Genomic DNA, 20593 nt, shown 5'->3' with positions numbered 1-20593 from the left:
CCTTTACCTTTTTAAAACCTTTACATTAGTAGGTAGCCTTCACAGGGCATACTCAGCATTTTAGTGAATTCTAGCCACTTCTCCGACAAAAGGATATTGTAGGGTGGGAAAAGGTATAGAAAAGGCAGAGAAAAGTTTTATTCCCCTCTCTCATAACACTAACACCAACAACTCATGGAGATCAAATGAAGCTAAAAATTGGGAGGCTCAGGACTGATAGAAGAAAGTCATTCTTCATGTTAAACCATGGAACTCACTCCAACAAGAGGCAGTGATGGCTACCAACTTGGACGGTTTTAAAAGAGGATTAGATGAATCCACTAAGGATGTTCTTCTGAAGTTCTTCTGATGTTCTTAAGTAACTGCAGATGGGTCTGAAATATACCCAGTCCAAACTTCTTCAACTGCTAGTTAAAAAAAAAAAAAGGTAAAAGACCCCTGACAGTTAAGTCTAGTCGCATACAACTCGGGTTGCAGCGCTTATCTCGCTTTACAGGCTGAGGGAGCTGGTATTTGTCCACAGACAGTTTTTCCAGGTCATGTGGCCAGCATGACTAAGCCACTTCTGCTGAAACCAGAGCAGCACACAGAAATGCTGTTTTCCTTCCCGCCAGAGTGGTACCTATTTATCTGCTTACACTTTTTGGCGTGCTTTCGAACTGCTAGGTTGGCAGGAGCAGGGACCGAGCAACGGGAGCTCACCGCTTTGCAGGGATTCGAACCCCCAACCTTCTAATCGGCAAGCCCAAGAGGTTCTAGGACCCACATACCTACGGGACCGCCTCTCATGGTATGCCCCACGGAGGACCTTAAGGTCCACAAATGACAACATTTTGGAGGTCCCAGGTTGCACGGTGGTTTGATTGGTCTCAACTAGGGCCAGGGCCTTTTCAGTACTGGCCCCAACTTGGTGGAACGCTATGTCACAAGAGACTAGGGCCCTGCAGGACTTGACATCTTTCCGCAGGGCCTGCAAGACAGAGCTGTTCTGCCTGGCCTTTGGTTTGGACTCAGTCTGACCCTTATGTTTCCCTCCCCTTATGGTCTTGATTTATCGGCTATTTTAAAACGAGGCTGCTTTTTAAATTGCATTTTAACCTGTATTTTAAATGGGTTCCCCCCTTCTCTTCTCCCCCTATTTTGTTTTTACTGTGATTTTATTGGTGTTAGCCGCCCTGAGCCTGGTTCTGGCCGGGGAGGGCAAGGTATAAATAAAATTATTATTATTATTATTATTCATTGGTTTAGACCACAGTGCCACCCGCATCCCTCGCTAGTTAGGTAAAGGTAAAAGGGACCCCTGACCATTAGGTCCAGTCGTGACCGACTCTGGGGTTGCGGCGCTCATCTCGCTTTATTGGCCGAGGGAGCTGGCATACAGCTTCTGGGTCATGTGGCCAGCATGACTAAACTGCTTCTGGAGAACCAGAGCAGCACATGGAAATGCTGTTTACCTTCCCACTGGAGTGGTATCTATTTATCTACTTGCACTTTGACGTGCTTTCGAACTGCTAGGTTGGCAGGAGCAGGGACCGAGCAACGAGAGCTCACCCCGTTGTGGGGATTGGAACCGCCGACCTTCTGATCAACAAGTCCTAGGCTCTGTGGTTTAACCCACAGCGCCACCCGAGCCCCTAGTTAGTCTTGCCTTATGGCACTCTTGTATCCATCTGCCAGTGCGAGAACAGGCTGCTGGAGTAGATGGGCCAATGGTCAGATCCAGCAGGGCTCTTCTTATACACTTATGTTCTTATGAAGTCACATTGCTCTTCCTTTTTCTGGGATAGAGCATGAGACTCTTAATCTCAAGGTCGTGGGTTCAAGCCCCACAAAGGGCAAAAGATTCCTGCATTGTGGGGGGTTGGGCTAGATGACCCCTTGTATTCCTTTCTAACTTTCCAATTCTATCATTCCTCCTCTTCGTAAGTGTTATAGCTCAGAGGAATAACATCTGTTTTGCATGCAGAAGGTCCCAGGTTCGCTTGCCAGCATTTCCAGGTAGCTCTGGGAGGGACTCCTTGCCTGAAATCTTGGGGTGCTGCTTCCTATCAACATGACTGAGCTGGATAGATCAATGGTCTGACTCAGTGTAAAGCAGAGTTCTGTGTTCTTCTTTCCCAGCTTAGAGACTAGAGCTAAAAATCTTTAAAAGGCATGTTTGGTTGCTCCCCTTTTTGAGTCATGTTTGTTCTACTGCCTCAAACCTGCCTTTTTGTTTTTAGTAACGGCGAAACCTAGCAGATGACAACGTTAATGTGGAGAGTTTGATGAGAAAGGCTAGAGGAGAAAAGAACAATGCCTGATGATTAAAGACTTGGCGAGTCTGGCATTAGGTGCTACAAACTCTGATTGGATTTGGTAACCAAGGAGCCTTTGAAACATATTCCATTGAAGCAGCGGATGAGGCATTCCAAAACATTTGGCAGATAAGCAGGAGAAATTAAGTGTGGATGTGTTTGTAGGGTGGGTGGGGGGAGACAATCTTGAAGAAAGGACAAAAAATAAACAAAGAAGGATCCCGATATTAAGTGTGAATGGTGGTTTTGCCAACACCGAACAGAATGTCCCTCCTTTCCCATCAAGGAGAAATCGAGCTCAGAGAGGAGAGCAGAATAGCCTTGTTTGTTAGTAATCAGAGGCTATTTAAAGCTCAATGTGGAGCTGCTAGGAGGACTTGCTGGGGTCACATTATGGTGAGCATTACAGACAAGAATGGTGGGGGAGTTCAGTGCAGTTTGCATTTAAAGTCTCATTCACATGTTCCAAAGCAATGCAAAAACCATCCTTCAAATTTAGCCATCCTTTGAATTTTGCACTTCTCCAAATTTTGCATTGCTGTTCTCCGGCCAGGTAATCTGTACTTACTGAAATGTCCATTGTTTTAAAAAGTGTATCATTGAAACTAACATACAGCTATGGATTAATTTAGGGAATAAATGTGACGGTGTCAGATTTTCTTGGCTATTGGCCATTTACATGTATATTTAATCTAATAACACTCCGGCCACTACTCCCAACTGGTTCAAGAACAGAAATCTCACATCAGGTCCTGGGTTGCCCTTCTGCTGGTCAGCTCTAGGACTGGTTGATATCTGGTTTCTGACATCATGATACAGATCACCAGCTAAATATCATGATATACCAGTATATCGCAATGTCTGAAATAAGGATGGAGCTATGTAGATGCATTGGCTAGTTTCATGGTTTTCCCCATGTTGTGATTTTTTGCCGGTGCCTGCTTTTGTGATTCTCTGCCAACTGTAAGAGGCATGGAAGAGCTGAGTTGGCAGAGTTAATGGGGGCTGCAGGAATCAAGAGAAGCTGGCTGCCTTTGTGGTTTCCCCCACATTTCCCCACATACACATCATGATTTGCAATATATTGCCAGGTCAAATTTTTTGAAACTGATATCACAATATGGACCTCAAACTGGTTTTGGCTGATATATCAATATATTACCCACCCCTAGGTAAAGGTAAAAGGTAAAGGACCCCTGGACGGTTAAGTCCAGTCAAAGGCGACTATGGGGTTGTGGTGCTTTCAGGCTGAGGGAGCCGGCGTTTATCCACAGACAGCTTTCCAGGTCATGTGGCCAGCATGACTAAACTGCTTCTGGCTCAACAGAACACCGTGATGGAAACCAGAGTGCACAGAAACGCTGTTTACCTTCCCGCCGGAGTGGTACCTATTTATCTACTAGCACTTTGATGTGTTTACGAACTACTAGGTTGGCAGGAGCTGGGACAGAGCAGCGGGAGCTCACCCCATTGCGGGGAATCAAACTGCCAACCTTGTGATCAGCAAGCCCAAGAGGCTCTGTGGTTTAGACCATAGGGCCACCCACTTCTCACCTACCCCATATCAGCTCCATGGCCAACTGTTCTAGCACACAGTCATTTAGGGTATCTGGAAACGTCATCTCTTTGCACTGACTGGAACAGATATTGCAGGTGAAGTCAACCAGTACTACAACATTTCCCCTTTTGGATGCTTTGTTTTTCAGTCATTTAGTCATGTCCAACTCTTCATGACCCCATGGACCAGAGCATGCCGGGCACTCCTGTCTTCCACTGCTTACTTGTTTTCATTAATTCTCTACTAAATCTCTGTTAATTCAAAACTAGTCCTCGATTCCATTCTCTGCTGGCTGCTTCTCCACATTTCCTCGACCCACTGATGGTGTGTTCCTTTCCATTGGGGAAAAAAAAGCAACTCTAAGAGGATGGCAAAAATAAATGCATGGAGCCGTGTTGCTTGCGAGCAAAAGCCCTGAGAAAAGATCTCTTCCTTGGCTGAGCTAACACTAGGTGACAAGAAGCTGAACCACACTTGGTAGGTGAGTAAGCAGAGGATCGTTCTGGGCTGTCGCTTCCGGTGGATTGCAATGAAGAAAGTGACGAAGGAGAGAAGCTCGCCAATTGAGTCAGTGGGATTATTGGAGAGCTGCATTCGAGAGGCACAGCTCCTAAATCTGCTGGGCCTTGCGATAATAAGTGGGAGCCTGAAGACCTTGTATTGTCACTTGTCAGGAAGAGTTTGCTCCTTCGTTTGCGATGGTTGCCTTTGGCTTGCATTTATTCAGCGCAACATATATCATCTCGGGAGAGGAGGGCTTTGTGGAGGAACTGTAGCACTTCTCTGTTCCACGGAGAAGAGATTAAAAACAGAAATACCCCCCTCACTCTCTTTTGCACACACTCACTCACAGGGAGAGAATTATTTTTAGACCACAGGTCGCTCGATCTACAATCCAATCTAACTACAATCCAATCTAATAAAAGTCCCCATCTCAAAATAGCAAGGTGAACGGCCCTGAAACTTTCTCACTCTTCGTAGCACTTTGGACTAGTTTTGTGCTGAAACCTAGGAGCCTAGGAATCTGCTTTCTACTGAGTCAGACCACTGCTCCATCTAGCTGTGCTGTCTGCGCTGACTGGCCGCAACTCTCCAGGGTTGCAGGAAGGAGATGGTCCCAGTCCTATGTGGAGGTGTTGGGAACTGAACCTGGGACTTCTGCATGCAGAGCAGATGCCAAACCCTCCAACATTTCTCTGATGAAAATAGGAAAAGGTAAAGGTAAAGGGACCCCTGACCATTAGGTCCAGTCATGACCGACTCTGGGGTTGCGGTGCTTTATTGGCTGAGGGAGCCGGCGTACAGCTTCCGGGTCATGTGGCCAGCATGACTAAGCCGCTTCTGGCGAACCAGAGCAGCGCACGGAAACGCCATTTACCTTCCCGCTGGAGCGGTACCTATTTGTTTACTTGCACTTTGATGTGCTTTCGAACTGCTAGGTGGGCAGGAGCAGGGACCGAGCAATGGGAGCTCACCCCGTCGCGGGGATTCGAACCGCTGATCAGGTCGGCAAGTCCTAGGCTCTGTGGTTTAACCCACAGTGCCACCCGTGTCCCTGATGAAAATAGGGACATCTTATTCCATGATGAGGATGAGGATGAGGATGATATTACTACTACTACTACTACTAATTTTATTATTTATATATCCATCCACCCACCTGACTGGGTTACCCCAGCTCCTCTGGGTGGCTTCCAACTTGTATAAAAACAGAATAAAACATTAAACATCAACAACTTCCCTATGCAAGGCTGCCTCCAGATATCTTCTAAAGGTTGTATAGTTACTTATATCCTCGGCTTGGGGGTTGCATTACTCCATACCCTCCAACATTTCTCCAATGAAAATAGGGGTGTTTTAAGGCAAAGCGGGACATTCTGGAATCGAATCAGAAACCCAGATGGCTTCTGGTGGAATTGTAGAGTTGGAAGGAACCCTAAGGGTCATCTAGTCCAACCTCCTGCAAGGCAGGAATCTCAACGAAAGCATCCATGACAGATGGCTGTCCAACCTCTGCTTAAAAACTACCAAGGAAGGAGAGTCCACAGCTGTTGAACAGCTATTACTCTGAGATTCCCCCCCCCCCGATGTTTAGTCAGAATCTCCTTTCTTGTAACTTGAAGCCATTGGTTTGAGACCTAACCTCTGGAGATGGAGAAAATAAGCTGATAGTGTGTGACACTGGGAGGGTTAGCTACTGCAGACCTTCCAAGTGTCTCTGTTCTTCAGGGACAGTCACAGATTTACAGAAGCTGTCCCAGTTTCTAATTTGATCCCTGGATGTCTCACTTTTATTTGTTTAAATGGCAACCTAGTCAAATGTTTGTGGTATTATTATTATTATTGAATAGGACATCCCTATTTTCATCAAGGAAATGTTAGCCCCCCCCCCTGCTTTCCACCCTTCACTTGCAGTTCAGTAACATGAAGATGATGATGATGATGATGATAATAATAATAATAATAATAATATTGTTTATACCCCACCCTGCTGGCTGGGTTTCCTCAGCCACTCTGGGCAGCTTACAACATATCTAAAGGCATAACATCAATCCTTAAAAACTTCCCTAAACAGGGCTGCCTTCAGATGTCTTCTACAAGTCAGATAGCTGGTCATTTCCTTGACATCCAAAGGGAGGGCATTCCACAAGGAGGGAGCCACTACCGAGAAGGCCCTCTGCCTGGTTCCCTGTTCTGAGGGGACTGCCAAAAGACCCTTGGAGGAGGACCTCAGATGATGGGGGTGGAGAAGCAGAATTCCTGGACTGTAGGGTAAAAGAACCCGGTGTCCATTTTGATCATACTGAGGAGGCTACAAAAATAACTGGGTTTGGTAATGAGTTCATTGTTCCCTCTTACTCAAGAGGCTGCCAGTGTCACTGTGTCTTGTGGGGGAGGGAAGAGAGCACCTAGTGATTTAATGTACTTGGCAGAAGGAGACAGATTTGGCTTGGTCCCAAGAGAAATTCATTTTCTTGCTGGTTTTTGTCGCCTGGTTTTTGTATTTGCTTTCCACATTTCGTGATTGTGTGGAGGAAGGTAAATCCCCAAAGGTGGCTGGCCAAGAGTAATGACAGATTCAGACAATCAAAGACTCCGGTAGCTTCACTTAATTAACTAATGGCCTGCATAGAGTTGTAATGGGATTCAAAAAGAGAAAGCTTTTAAGCAAAACCCAAAGCCAGCAGCATCTGTAATAGGAGGCAGCTGATGGCACCTCTCTCCCCCACCCCACACCCTCTGAGATTCATGACACAAAAATCTAAAAGAATATTGCTTCTTGAATGTTATGGCTTTACACCCCCTAGCGTCCCTGTACTGCAGCTGCATCAAATTCCACACTCAATCTTTGAAAGGAAGTTTTGAGAGCTGGACCATAAAGAAGGCTGATCGCCGAAGAAATGATGCTTTTGATTTATGGTGCTGGAGGAGACTCTTGAGAGTCCCATGGACTGCAAGAAGATCAAACCTATCCATTCTGAAGGAAATCAGCCCTGAGGGCTCACTGGAAGGACAGATCCTGAAGCTGAGGCTCCAATACTTTGGCCACCTCATGAGAAGAGAAGACTCCCTGGAAAAGACCCTCATGTTGGGAAAGATTGAGGGCACAAGGAGAAGGGGACGACAGAGGACGAGATGGTTGGATAGTGTTCTCAAAGCTACCAGCATGAATTTGACCAAACTGCGGGAGGCAGTGTAAGACAGAAGTGCCTGGTGTGCTCTGGTCCATGGGGTCACAAAGAGTCGGACACGACTAAACAACTAAACAATAACAACAACAAAATCAAGGAGAGGGTTTTCAAACCTGTGTTCTCCAGTGTTGTTGGTCTGTAGCTCCCATCAACCCCAGCTAGTTTAGTCAATAATCAGGCCTACCTTCTGAAATATACTCGGAGTCAAGTGTGGATTTCATGCTCTTTATTCAGCTCATAGTAGTGAAGAATGGAAGTTCCCCCAAAATGTCTGCTTTATATACATTATTTACACAATGGGCCCTATGTGATTGGCTAATTCTGGGATTCCCCTGTAGGCCAATCAGGTTGCGGATTCACTTCCACCTGGAGTTGGATTGGTTGGCTCCTGCAGACCAATCAGACTGCTGCATTCTGAATCCTATTGTTCTAGGACCAATCAGACTGCTGCATTTTGGATCCTATTCAACTCAGTACATAACACCTTCCAACATTTCTCCGATGAAAATAGGGACGCACCATTCCATAATGATAAATTTACTATTTTTATCCCACACATCTTACTGGGTTGCCCCAGCACTCTGGGCTGCTTCCAACGTAAAAACAACAACATAATAAAACATTAAACGTTAAAAAAACCTTCCCTATATAGGATTGCCTTAAGACGGCTCATGGGTTGGAGAACTCCATCCCCTCCAACATTTCTCCAATCAAAATAGGGACATCCTAAGGAAAAGCAGGACATTCTGAGATCAAATCAGAAACTGGGATGGCTTCTTCAAATCAGGGACATCACTGGAAAATAGGGACACTTGGAGGGTCTGGTCAGGGATGATTGGAGTTGGGGATACAAAGTTGAAGAAGACCCGCGTAGGCCATGATTTCTGATCGTTTGACCTCCACATTTAAAAATACTCTGACCTATTTTCTAAACTGTATGAGAATCACTTGCCTCCAGTAGACCTCTATTTTTTCTTTGTTTCTGCATGAGTGCCTGGTTCTGGACATGCTTTCTTCTTTCGAAGAGGCATGCTCAGAACAGTGACTCATCCAGGGATCCAATGGTCAGCCTCCTTAGAGGTCCAGTTATTCTGCTGCAACTCTGCAGTGAAGTGAGTGAAAGATAAACTTGCCTCCTTATAGTTAGCAGGCACACCCAGAACAGTGGCTCTTGCAGTGACATAGTGCAGTTGTCTGCCCCATAAAAAGCCCAGAGGAGAGCAGGCAGTCATGTAGAGTTGCAACAGGCATCCTCCATCGAAGAGCAATTTGGGTTCACAGAAACTCTTTATTAGACACAGAGACACTATTTAAAATGCCAATTCCATTATAAGACTGCTTTAGCCCTTATTTAACTGCATTCTGCAGGACATTCAAATGATACTAGAAGCCTTCTCCATACCCTCCAACATTTCTCTGATGGAAATAGGGTTGTCCTATTCCATAACAACAACAATAATAACTTTATTATTTATACCTTACCCATCTGACTAGGCTGCCCCAGCCACTCTGGGCAGCTCCCAACATATATAAAAACTTAACATGAAACACTAAAAAGCTTCCCTGTACAGCCCCGTATTTTTCCACGGATCTGAGGGCAATGAAACAATCGCTGAGACGGCTAGAGCGCCGGTGGTGGATAATTCATCCTGAAGCTGACCGGACACGGGTTAGAGCTCAATGTTGAGCCTACCAAGTGGCGATAGCAACAGCGAAGAAGACTTTCTTCACCGCCTCTATTGCATCTGCAGAAAACAGCAGCAGGAGACTCTTTCAGGTGGTTCACAATTTAGTGGGACCACCTGCTCCATCGGGGCCCAGTAGTGGCCACATGATCTCCTGCAATGATTTTGCAAAGTTTTTGCCGATAAAGTCACTCAGATTCGGTAAGAGATAGACTTCACTATGGGAGCAGGGTTGGGGTGGCAGAGTGCTAGAGTCCTATCTAGTCAAGTTGCGTGGGATCAATTCCAATCTGTTACCTCTGAGGATGTGGACAGGCTGCTTGGATGAGTGAAACCAGTCACCTGTCTCCTTGATCCTTGCCCATCCTGGCTTATAAAAGCTAGCCAGGAAGGGCTGGATGATGGGCTTCACGGGGTGATGAATGCTTCTCTCTGTGAGGGAGCCTTCCCAGACCCGCTGAAAGAGGCAGTTATCAAACCGCTTCTTAAAAAAACATATTTAGATGTAGCCAATATGGCCAACTATCGCCCAGTCTCAAATCTTCCATTCTTGGGCAAGGTGATTGAGCGAGTGGTTGCTGAACAACTCCAGGCATGCCTGGAAGAAGCGGACCATTTGGATCCCTTCCAATCAGGATTCAGGCCTCACCATGGGACTGAAACTGCCTTGGGCGCACTGGTTGATTATCTCCGGCAGGCTAGGGACAAAGGTGAGAGCTGTTTCCTAGTTCTGTTGGATCTCTCAGCGGCTTTTGATACCATCGACCATAACATCCTACTGGACCATCTAGAGAGGCTGGGAGCTGGGGGCACTGTTATACAGTGGTTCTGCTCCTTCCTCCTGGGCTGTGTTCAGAAAGTGGTGGGGGAATGAGTTTTCAGACCCCTGGGCTCTCACTTGTGGGGTGCCTCAGGGTTCTGTCCTCGCCTCCATGCTTTTCAACATCTACATGCAGCCGATGGGAGAGATCATCAGGGGGTTTGGGCTGGGTGTTCATCAGTATGAGGATGATACCCAGCTCTACCTCTCTTTCAAATCAGAACCAGTGAAGGAGGTGAAGGTCCTGTGTGAGTGTCTGGAGGCGGTTGGAGGATGGATGGCGGCTAATGGATTGAGGTTGAATCCTGACAAGACAGAAGTACTGTTCTTGGGGAACAGGAGGTGGGCTGGTGTGGAGGACTCCCTTGTCCTGAATGGAGTAACTGTACCCCTGAAGGACCAGGTGCACAGCCTGGGAGTCATTTTGGACTCACAGCTGTCCATGGAGGCACAGGTCAATTCTGTATCCAGGGCAGCTGTCTACCAGCTACATCTGGTACGCAGGCTGAGACCCTACCTGCCCACGGACTGTCTCACCAGAGTGGTGCATGCTCTGATTATATCCCTCTTAGACTACTGCAATGCGCTCTATGTGGGGCTACCTTTGAAGGTGACCCAGAAACTACAACTAATCCAGAATGCGGCAGCTAGACTGGTGACTGGGGGCAGCCGCTGAGACCATATAACACCGGTCCTGAAAGTTTGGGTTTTTTATTAAAAAAACCTATTCTTAAAAACCTCCAATGAAGGTACCACGCCTTCTGAAGTAGAGCATCTTGGCTATGAGACCTGAAAGACCTGCCAGTGTGGTGTAGTGGTTAAGAGCGGTGGACTCGTAATCTGGTGAACTGGGTTTGATTCCCTCTCTTACACATGCAGCTGCTGGGTGACCTTGGGCTAGTCACACTTCGCTGAAGTCTCTCAGCCTCACTCACCTCACAGAGTGCTTGTTGTGGGGGAGGAAAGGACAAGGAGATTGTTAGCCGCTTTGAGATGCCTTCGGGTAGTGATAAAGAGGGATATCAAATCCAAACTCCTCCTCCTCCTCCTCTCCTCCTCCTCCTCCTCCTCCTCCTCCCTGCCTTGCAAGCCTTTTTCCACCTGGACTGAGAGGGCAGAGCCCTGACTGACTCCAACTACAAAAGCTGAGGCTGCAGAATAGATTCTTGGGCTGGTGAATTGTTTAGGTAGATTGGTGGAGGATGGTTGCTGCTGTTATTGACATTTATTTTTGTATCTTTATTTTGGATGATATTATGACTTATGTGGATTCCCCCCTCCCCCCAATTTGGTTGCATACTTTTGATGTTTTATTGCTTATGTTGTTTGTGACCACTTTCGTTATAATAGTAATTATGTATTTTTTTTCCACATTGTAAGCAGCCTTGAGCATGGTTTTAATTATGGAAAGGTGGCATACAAATAACATTATGTATGTATGTATGTTGTGTGTTTCATTGTAGAATAGCTCTGCAGAAGGCATCTGAAAGAAGGCAGGGAAGGTTCCTGCCAGACGTCTAGTCTGGCAGGGAGAACCACAGGTCAGGCTCTGCCACAGGTCAGGGTCTGCCACAATAAATAGTCCCTAGCAAAGGCAAACTGAACTTCAAGGTTGTGGGGAACTACAAGAAGTGCCCCATCAGAGGTGAAGCATAAGGGATCAGATGGTCCTTTCAGCTTAGGCTGTTTCGGGCTTTGGAAATTCACACAAACACCTTGAACCTGGTCCAGAAAAAGAAACTGGCAACCAGTACAGCTGCCTCAGCAGAGGAGCAACATATTGCCAGTAGTTTGGTCATGTAATTAGTTTGGCTACTGCATTCTGCACTAGCTGCAGGTTCTGAAGCAGATACAGGGGTAGCCCACATAAAGTGCATTGCAATAATCAAGCCTCCAGGTTACCAGTGCATGGACCACTGCGGATAGACTATATACTGTCTCATGTCTGCATTCCATTATATAACTTGCATGCATTGACCCTAAGAACTGCAGTCCTAGGCATACCAATAGAATCAGGCTAGTGGAATGCTCTGACTGCTCCAGGAGAATACTCTCAACTGTGAGGTCACCACTGAGTGTCTATTATGCTGTATGAAGAACCTTCCAATCTCCTCTGGGCCATACCAGGAGGAGCCAGCAGGAGTCATGAAGGACCAGCCACCCTCATCACATGCTTCCAAAGAGACAAATGAAGTACCCTTTGAACTGCATCCCCGAGCAGATGCCATCCGCTCCAAGCTGATCTACACTTTCTATCTGATTGACTATCTACGGGGGCTAGGCAGTGCTATTCCACGCCATAACATACGAGATTTCCTGGACCATCGGAAGCTAAAGAAGATAATGCTCACAGACCATCACCAGCTGGTGCGCTTCAATGTTGCGCCCAAACGGAATGTCATGATCACGCGAGAAACACGCTGCCGTAACCGTATCCGTGTGCGCTGCAGCCGCTGGCCCCCTGTCGCCATTTGGGCTTATTCAGTCCTGAACAGCCAAATCTTCAAAGTCTTCATGATCTTCCTCATCTGCCTGAACATGGTGGTCCTCATGATCTTAGTAGAGATAAGGGATAAGTTGGAGGACCACTTTGTGAAAATGAAGATAGCAATGGAGGTGATCATCTGGGTCATTGTCCTCATCTTTTTGGTGGAAATTGGGCTGAACTGGGCTGTTAGCTTTCAGGATTATTTTAAGAACTCCTGGAATGTCTTTGACTGCACAGTCACCATCATATCCTTTATCCCTGAGTTGATACTCCTTGTTGAAAAGAAACACAGCAAGGCCGTCACATACTTCCTCCAGGTTTGCCGTGTGCTGCGATGCTTAAAGCTCTTCCCTAGACTCCGGCAAATCCGGATCCTCATTATGGCCCTCTTCAAAGCAATGAAAGCCATGAGCTTCATCCTGGTGCTCCTCGTCTTCTTCTTCTATATTTTTGCCGTATCAGGCATTTTCTTCTTTGATGGCTACACTCGCTCAAACCTGGATGACCTAGAGTACAACAAGTATTTTCAAGACATGCCCAATTCACTGGTGACCATCTTCATTCTCTTCACCATGGACCATTGGTATGCTCTGCTGCAGGACACGTGGAAGGTCCCAGAGATAAACAAAGCAATCAGTGGCTTGTTTATCTGCTTGTGGCTCCTCATTGGGGCATTCATCTTCAGAAACCTCATGGTGGCCACCATGGTCACCAATTTCCAGACCATTCGGAATGAATTGAGTGAAGAAATGAAGCAGATTGAGACTCAGCAGAAAGCTGACAAATTTAAGCTGGAACTGCTGGAAAAGAAGTATAGCTCACCCCAGGGGCAGGACAAAATGAGCATGGGGCCATCCACAATATACAGCATACCAGAAATCGAGGCTGGGACTCTGGATTGGGAAACATATGTCCACAAGAACCTGCCAGGGCTATACGAGGCTGATAATGACGAGCAGGTCATTTGGCCCCGTGACGCCCTCTTCCGCTACTTTGAGCTGCTGGAGAAGCTGCAGTATAACTTGGATGAGCGCAAACAATTGCAGAATTATGCCGTCTTGGCTCTGTCCAACCTGGAGGACAAGTAGTAATGGCTTCTGAAGGATCAAGAAGATGCAAGTGTGGACTCCTCCTTGCTTACTGAGCCAGCACAACCAAAACCTGTGGCAAATCAACAGTTTACCTCTCACATTGTCCTCCTTACCAGTCTGTGGTTCTCCAGCTGTTGCTAGACTCCAAGTCCCATCATCCTTGACTCTTGCCCATGTTGGCTGGGACACATGGGATCTGCAGTCTAGCGACATCTGGATGGACATAGTTCCCTGCCCCTGATTTATGTGGCTATACATTATTAGACTAGAACTGCAAGGAAAGATCACAAAACCACCCGGTCTGCAGGTTTTGGACACTTTTTGATGTCTCTAGGGTTTCATAGCATTGGTGAGCAAGGCACACCAGGGTGCACCCTCAAATGCCACATTTTCCTGTGGGCCAGACAGACATCTGTTCTGCACATATGTAATATTTGATCTACAAGAATAAATTCCCCCATACCCCAGAAAGTTGGCATAAGACACACCAATGGACCAAAGAGCCAACTTTTTATTAATTAACCACAAGTGTATTGCAATAAGCTAGGAGTGACCTGTTTAAATGCTGGGGATATCCTTCCCTAGGGGAGGCAATGGAATGAACACCTCTGTTTCCTGTTGAGGAAACCTCACTCTGGTTTCTGGATCAGAGGATTGACTGGTCCATGCCCTTCCTTTTCCACTCACCAAAAGGTGAACTGGGAAGCGCTAGTTTGCTCCATTTCTTACCTGTTCTATTCCTGTCAGATGGGTGAAGCTTCTAGGAACCAAAAGTCATTTCCTTCTTCATCCACTTGAGCTGGCCGTTGATGTCTGGTAGGTGACACGGTGTCCCTTCAACATCTCAGTGAACCACAACCCCATTTCCTTTTCTCTCCTTGACCACACTCCCTACCTGTTGTGGCAAAACCAAGGAGTTCATCAAGCAATTGAAACCCACCATACTGAGCTCAAAGAGTATGCTGTAGCTGAAGCAATGGTACACATTTGACCAGTATGGGAGATACCACAAATTCCTAATGAGCACCCTGACTGACAAATCTATCCTCCTGGAAAACTGAAGAGCAGTCTTATTGAAATGTTGCAAATAACTCCTTTATTCTGAGAACACATAGCCGCATACACAATTTTATTGCAAGCTGAGAGAATCAGTTACATCAGTAGTAGAAGGATGTTTGCGGTTAATTAATTAAAGAAATGTTTCCAGCTTTAAAATGATTGGTTATGGTATTGCCTTTCTTCCTGAATTCTTATTTTAAGTATTTATTTAAATCGATTCAATGAATTGCTCATCCAAGCCTCAAGGCAGCTTAAAAAATTGGTAAGAACAAGTCAAAATATGAAGGCTTGGATCCAAACGTTCTCTTTTTCTGTTGGAAGGAGCATTTCTTGTTCATCAGAAGGACCACATGCATCCAAGGAAGATTCCCATCAGGAAAGAAAGTGGCATCCATCAGAGGAAGGGGAACTGTGGATCCGATCCAAAAGAAATAAAAAAACAACACAGGATTAGATATACTACTCCAAAAGAAAATGGAGAGGTTAATCTGCATCATCAAAGACCAAATGGAAGAAATGAGACAGTAAAGAAGGGAAATGACACCTCTAAAGGCACTGATTCTGTTCACTCTGGTTTTCTTACATGTTAGAAACACATATTTAGGCCTGGCCAGATGACCAGAGTTGGTGTGGGGGCTGATAAAGGGAGAGGCAACATTTGAGCTTTGTGGGGTCCAGGTCCATGGGAGCTGGTCTACGGGAATTACTGAGACACAGCCCTCCCACCAGAAATGTCAGGCAATTTAAAAAAAAAAAAACCATCTCAAGTTCTCAAACACTCTCTTGCCTGTCCCCCACACACTTTATATTTCCTTGAATTTACTGAGGCTTTTCTACCAACCCTCATGGACCATACTGGCCAGGGCTGATGGGAGTTCTAGTCCAATAAGATCTGGAGGGCCACAGATTCCCTATTCCTTATTTATATGTTTTCAAGACTTGGACGGGTGACAGCTGATAATTCTTTGACTTGGTAGGGCTGCAATTTTCAACCTTGCTTTTCTCATCACAGTAAGACTTGTACAGCATGTGCTTAAGAAAGTGTGCCTTTACACGTGTGCAGAGTGCCATTGATGTCTTCTCTCTAACCCTCTCCCCCCCCAAAAAAAAAATTCTCTGCACATTAGTTATTGTCTACAGACAGCGAAAGAGCTTCTCTATAATTGGGCCCAAATATGATTTTCATACCAGATTGACACTACACCTCAGCTGTACTTCATGGCATCAGTTTTTGAATTCATGGATAAATGGGGAACCAGTGTGTGGTTCTGAGTTCATGAGAGTTGTAGTCCAGTAAAATCCCATAGGCTGAAGAAGAAGAAGAAGAAGAAGAGGAGGAGGAGGAGGAGGAGGAGGAGGAGTAGTAGTTTGGATTTGATATCCCGCTTTATCACTACCCGAAGGAGTCTCAAAGTGGCTAACATTCTCCTTTCCCTTCCTCCCCCACAACAAACACTCTGTGAGGTGAGTGGGGCTGAGAGACTTCAAAGAAGTGTGACTGGCCCAAGGTCACCCAGCAGCTGTATGTGGAGGAGCGGAGACGCGAACCCGGTTCCCCAGATTACGAGACTACCGCTCTTAACCACTACACCACACTGGCTCTTAACCACTACACCACACAGGTCTTCCCATCCCTCCTACAAAGGCTAAGTCCTGCACAAAAGCCCAAGAGCTTCCTTGTATAATCTAGCACAAATGATATAATTTTGGCTCCATACTCCCATCATCTGGCCCTTGACTGGAAGCTTCCTGGTCTCCACTTCTCCTCATCACCTGCCCAGTCTCCACTTCTCCTCATCACCTGCCCAGTCCCTGACTCTCACATTGGATGTTCCAGATCTCTGTGGGACAGTGCTCTGTTTTGGACTTTGGACACCTGGATTGACCTTGGACTGGGAATTTGACATACTGACTTACTGCCAGGTAGGCCAGGGGTTTCAGGACATTATGCTTGTGTCTCCCAATGTTCATTAAAATACAGGTAGGAAATATGACTCTCAGCAGCCCCAAACAGCATACGCAAGTGTCAGGGGTGGTGGGAAATGCATAGGTAAAGGTAAAGGACCCCTGGATGGTTAAGTCCAGTCAAAAGTGATTATGGGGTCGCAGTGCTCATCTTGCTTCAGGCCGAGGGAGCTGGTGTTTGTCCACAGACAGATTTCCAGGTCATGGTGGCCAGCATGACTAGACTGCTTCTGGTGCAACGGAACACCTTGACGGAAGCCAGAGCGCATGGAAATGCCATTTACCTTCCTGCTGCAGTAGTACCTATTTATCTACTTGCACTGGTGTGCTTTCGAACTGCTAGATTGGCAGAAGGTGGGACAGAGCAAAGGGAGCTCACCCCATTGAGGAGATTCAAACCACTGACCTTCTGATTGGCAAGCCCAAGAGGCTCAGTGGTTTAGACCACAGCGCCACCTGCGCCTAGTCTTACAACAAGAGTGTAGTTTATCCCTAGCTTCAGCAGGGCTTGAGGATGCTTTAATTTCACTTGCCAATCAATGTCAGAGTTAAAATCAGGAGTGATGGCATGGTTCCACTATCTTCCCCTTTGGAAGATGACTGTAGTTTCTTTTGATTTGCAGTGGGTGATAATGGCTCTGTTATTTCAGTGCCTACAGTTCTCATCTCATATGTTGACAAATAATGTCACCAATCAGTTCTTTTAAGGCATGTGAAATGCATAACCTCAGCACCTCAGCAAGGTTTATATCCACCTCATTTACGACACTTGTTTGCAGGTTTTCCATTCCTGGATGCCTGACACCGCTGCTGATTTCAAGGAAGGAAGGAACACTCTGATTATTTAGTGCAGGCCCATTAATCGCAGCCTGTTGATACCTGAATTCTCATTCTGTTCCATAAACCACTTGTGAGAGCAGCTTTCATGTGCTGCATCTCAAGGCGCTTTGAAGATAATAGCCAGATGAGACACAATTGAACAACAAATCATTACCAGAGCAAAAGGGAAGCCTCATAAACCCCATCTGAAACAAAATGTGAGTGATTTAAAAACAAAGGAGAGGAGTGTGTGCAGAGTCACCATCTCCACCCCCCCCCCCCCGTGGAGAATAGCTCCATTTACAAGGTGTGTAGCAATTACAAAGCTGATTAGCTGAAATCCTGCATGAGAAAAGGCCACGCCACGCCACCCATTAAATTCAAAATGAGATAAAAGGAGATGGACATTATGAGCTGAAATCTTATTCACTGACCATTTCAAGCAATACTGATTATTCACAATCTTATTATTATGGTTTTTAAGCAGAAGTTGGATGGTCATCTATCATGGATGCTTCTGTTGCGATTTCTGCTTTGCAGGGGGTTCAGGGTCCCTTCCAATTCTACAATTCTATTATTATTATTATTATTATTATTATTATTATTATTATTATTATTGCTACTACTGGAAGCTGCTTTGTACCAGGGTAGCTCACGTGTGCACCCAAAACCTGTACTCTGCTGAAACCTGTTTAAAAAGTTTTCTTTTCTTGCAAAAGAGGCTTCTGTTTTGGGTTTTTTGTCTCCTTCACAGGACACTACAGAATTTCCTTGGAAGAACATGGTGTTTAATCAGTCAAAATATGGATAGGACACTCCCCCCCCCTCTCACACACACAAATCCACCCTCTCATCCTTTCCTTCATCCCTTCCGCACTTCCACCTGTTCATCCATCTTCTCTCTCATGACTTGGTGGGAGGGTCAGACCAATGGAAGTGGAAGTCACATGCAGCCTTCTGGCAATGGACTGGTTTAGGCAAGTGGTCTTCAACCTTTCCAAGCCTTGGACCCATCTTGAACCTAAATATGCATATGGGGACCAACATCTTTTTTAAACCAACCAACCAACCAACCAACCAACCAACCAACCAACCAACCCATATATCTATATGGTTGCAGTGCTGCTGTGACAACCCACCTTAGATCAGGCTGTGACCTTGTGGTGCATCCCGTCAGTTGAACACCAAGGGTGTAAACCAAGGGCGGGGAACCTGGGGTCTAGACAGGGCCATAGCTAGGGGGTGGTGAGGTGGGACCCTGCCACGGGCGCAGGTGAGGGGCAGGGGCACAAAATCGGCTAAAAATATGTCCATAAATAAAAATATTGATTATTGCCTCATAAGAAAAGGTTTTAAATAGAGGGTGAATTGAATGGGGGGGTGGAGGAGAGGCGGAAAGAAGAGCTAATTTGTCAGTGGCTAGGGGGTGCAATCTGGACAATTCTGCCAGGGGCGCAAGATCACCTAGCTATGGCTCTGGGTCTAGGGCCCAAATGTGGTCTTCCAGGTCTCTCTAGCTGGCCCTTGGAACCTGCCCAAGGCTATGTCCCACCTGTGCATCACCCACAAAATGTATTTTCATGGCTAGGATGTGTCTTTATCTTATTCTAATGCCTCTCAATTGCCTTATTGGAGCAGTGTGCAAGTATCTCTGGCCCTCTCCACCAGTGGCATGCAGTCCTCAGAAAGTTTTCCAGAAGGGACTGTGGCCCAGACCATACTGAGTTAGGCCAGCTAATTATCTGATATGGTAAAGCACAGCTTCTGATATTCTTGCATCTAGTTTATGAATACAGCGCTGGTCCTTGTGCGCTTGGCTTCTTCATCCTAGCGCAAGTGGCTTGGTTTTTGAATTGCATATGCGAGGCCCGAAAGATTTGTTATCCAAACAGCACTTGACATGTTGATTTTAATTGCCCCTTCGTCTCTCTCAGCATGATCTAAATTTGCATACTATGCACAGAAGAGATTTCTTAAGCACCGCTAAAAAGCTTATTTTGGTATTTGCTATTAAAAGCAAGGTTCCATCACAGTTAGTTGCCTTGGTTACTAATTATATATATTTTTAGTCACATGTGAAGCTCTGTGTTTAAACATAGCATTTATGTTCTGGCGCCAGAGGCAGCAGTTCACATGTGGCCACGGTTATGATTGCAATCAAGGTTGTTTGTGTGTGTGTGTGTTTTAAAGTGATATTTATAGGGGGATAGGGAGTTGCCGTGATGGACAGGTCTAGCCTTTAATCATAGTGAATTATTTCCCCAGGGCACTCCAATCACAGTGATTTGGAGAACTTAAAAACAGTGATTATTTTTTGTCATATGGATCTATGCCGTTCCCTGCGAAAATCAATTGAAAGAAGCTCCCCACAAACTCCTTGCCCACTCTTGGGGTAACAAGGTTCTTGCTGGAAGGATGAGATTTTCCCCACCCTCAGCCTTTCCTGTGGGTCTTTCCATAACCCCCTGTGCAAGTCAATGGACATATATTTCTCTCCCATAGGTTGGCGCAAAACAAGCACAAAACTTTGGCATCAGTTTGGAGGGGATCCAAAATTTCAGAGTTAATGAAGCTCTTTTCCAGGGAGAAGAGACTGTATCCCCCAAAATCCATGAAAGGGAGGCAGGAGCCTGTCCCCATCGATGGCCCTGGAAGGATTTTTCCTGCAGTGGGGGAAAAGCCACCCCAACCCGTTTTTCCTTGAGAATTTATTCTCTTCTCCCCCATTCCCTGCCCCTGCCCTGATTCCTATTTTACCCACCCCAAAATGACATAATCTGCCCCTGAAGGAGAACTGATTCACCTATTCTTTCTGACATTTGGCAGACTGTCCCATCAGAAGGGGCAACCATGCAATGTATTATCAGATGTTGTTGAGCTGAATAAAGAGCATGAAATCCACACTCAACTCCGAGTATATTTCAGAAGGTATGCCTGATTATTGACTAAGCTAGCTGGGGTTGATGGGAGCTACAGGCTAACAACACTGGAGAAAACAGGTTTGAAAACCCTCTCCTTGATTTTGTTGTTGTTGTTTAGTCATTTAGTCGTGTCCGACTCTTTGTGACCCCATGGACCAGAGCACGCCAGGCACTCCTGTCTTCCACTGCCTCCCACAG

The 20593-nt window shown here is 46.0% G+C and overlaps 1 protein-coding gene across 1 annotated transcript; it reads left to right on the top strand.

Annotated features, from left to right (window-relative positions):
- Nucleotides 1–12109: 12109 nt before the first annotated feature.
- LOC310767337 (cation channel sperm-associated protein 2-like) lies at nt 12110–14849 on the top strand. The gene has a single exon (XM_083624203.1). The coding sequence runs from the start codon at nt 12144–12146 to the stop codon at nt 13626–13628; it is 1485 nt and encodes a 494-aa protein (XP_083480329.1). The 5' UTR covers nt 12110–12143; the 3' UTR covers nt 13629–14849.
- Nucleotides 14850–20593: the final 5744 nt, after the last annotated feature.

Source organism: Podarcis filfolensis (genome assembly GCF_964270895.1).
Source record: "Podarcis filfolensis genome assembly, chromosome: 7".
NCBI classification, from domain to species: domain Eukaryota; kingdom Metazoa; phylum Chordata; class Lepidosauria; order Squamata; family Lacertidae; genus Podarcis; species Podarcis filfolensis.
Note: the sequence above shows the minus strand (reverse complement) of the source record. Positions and strands in the feature narration are given on the sequence as shown.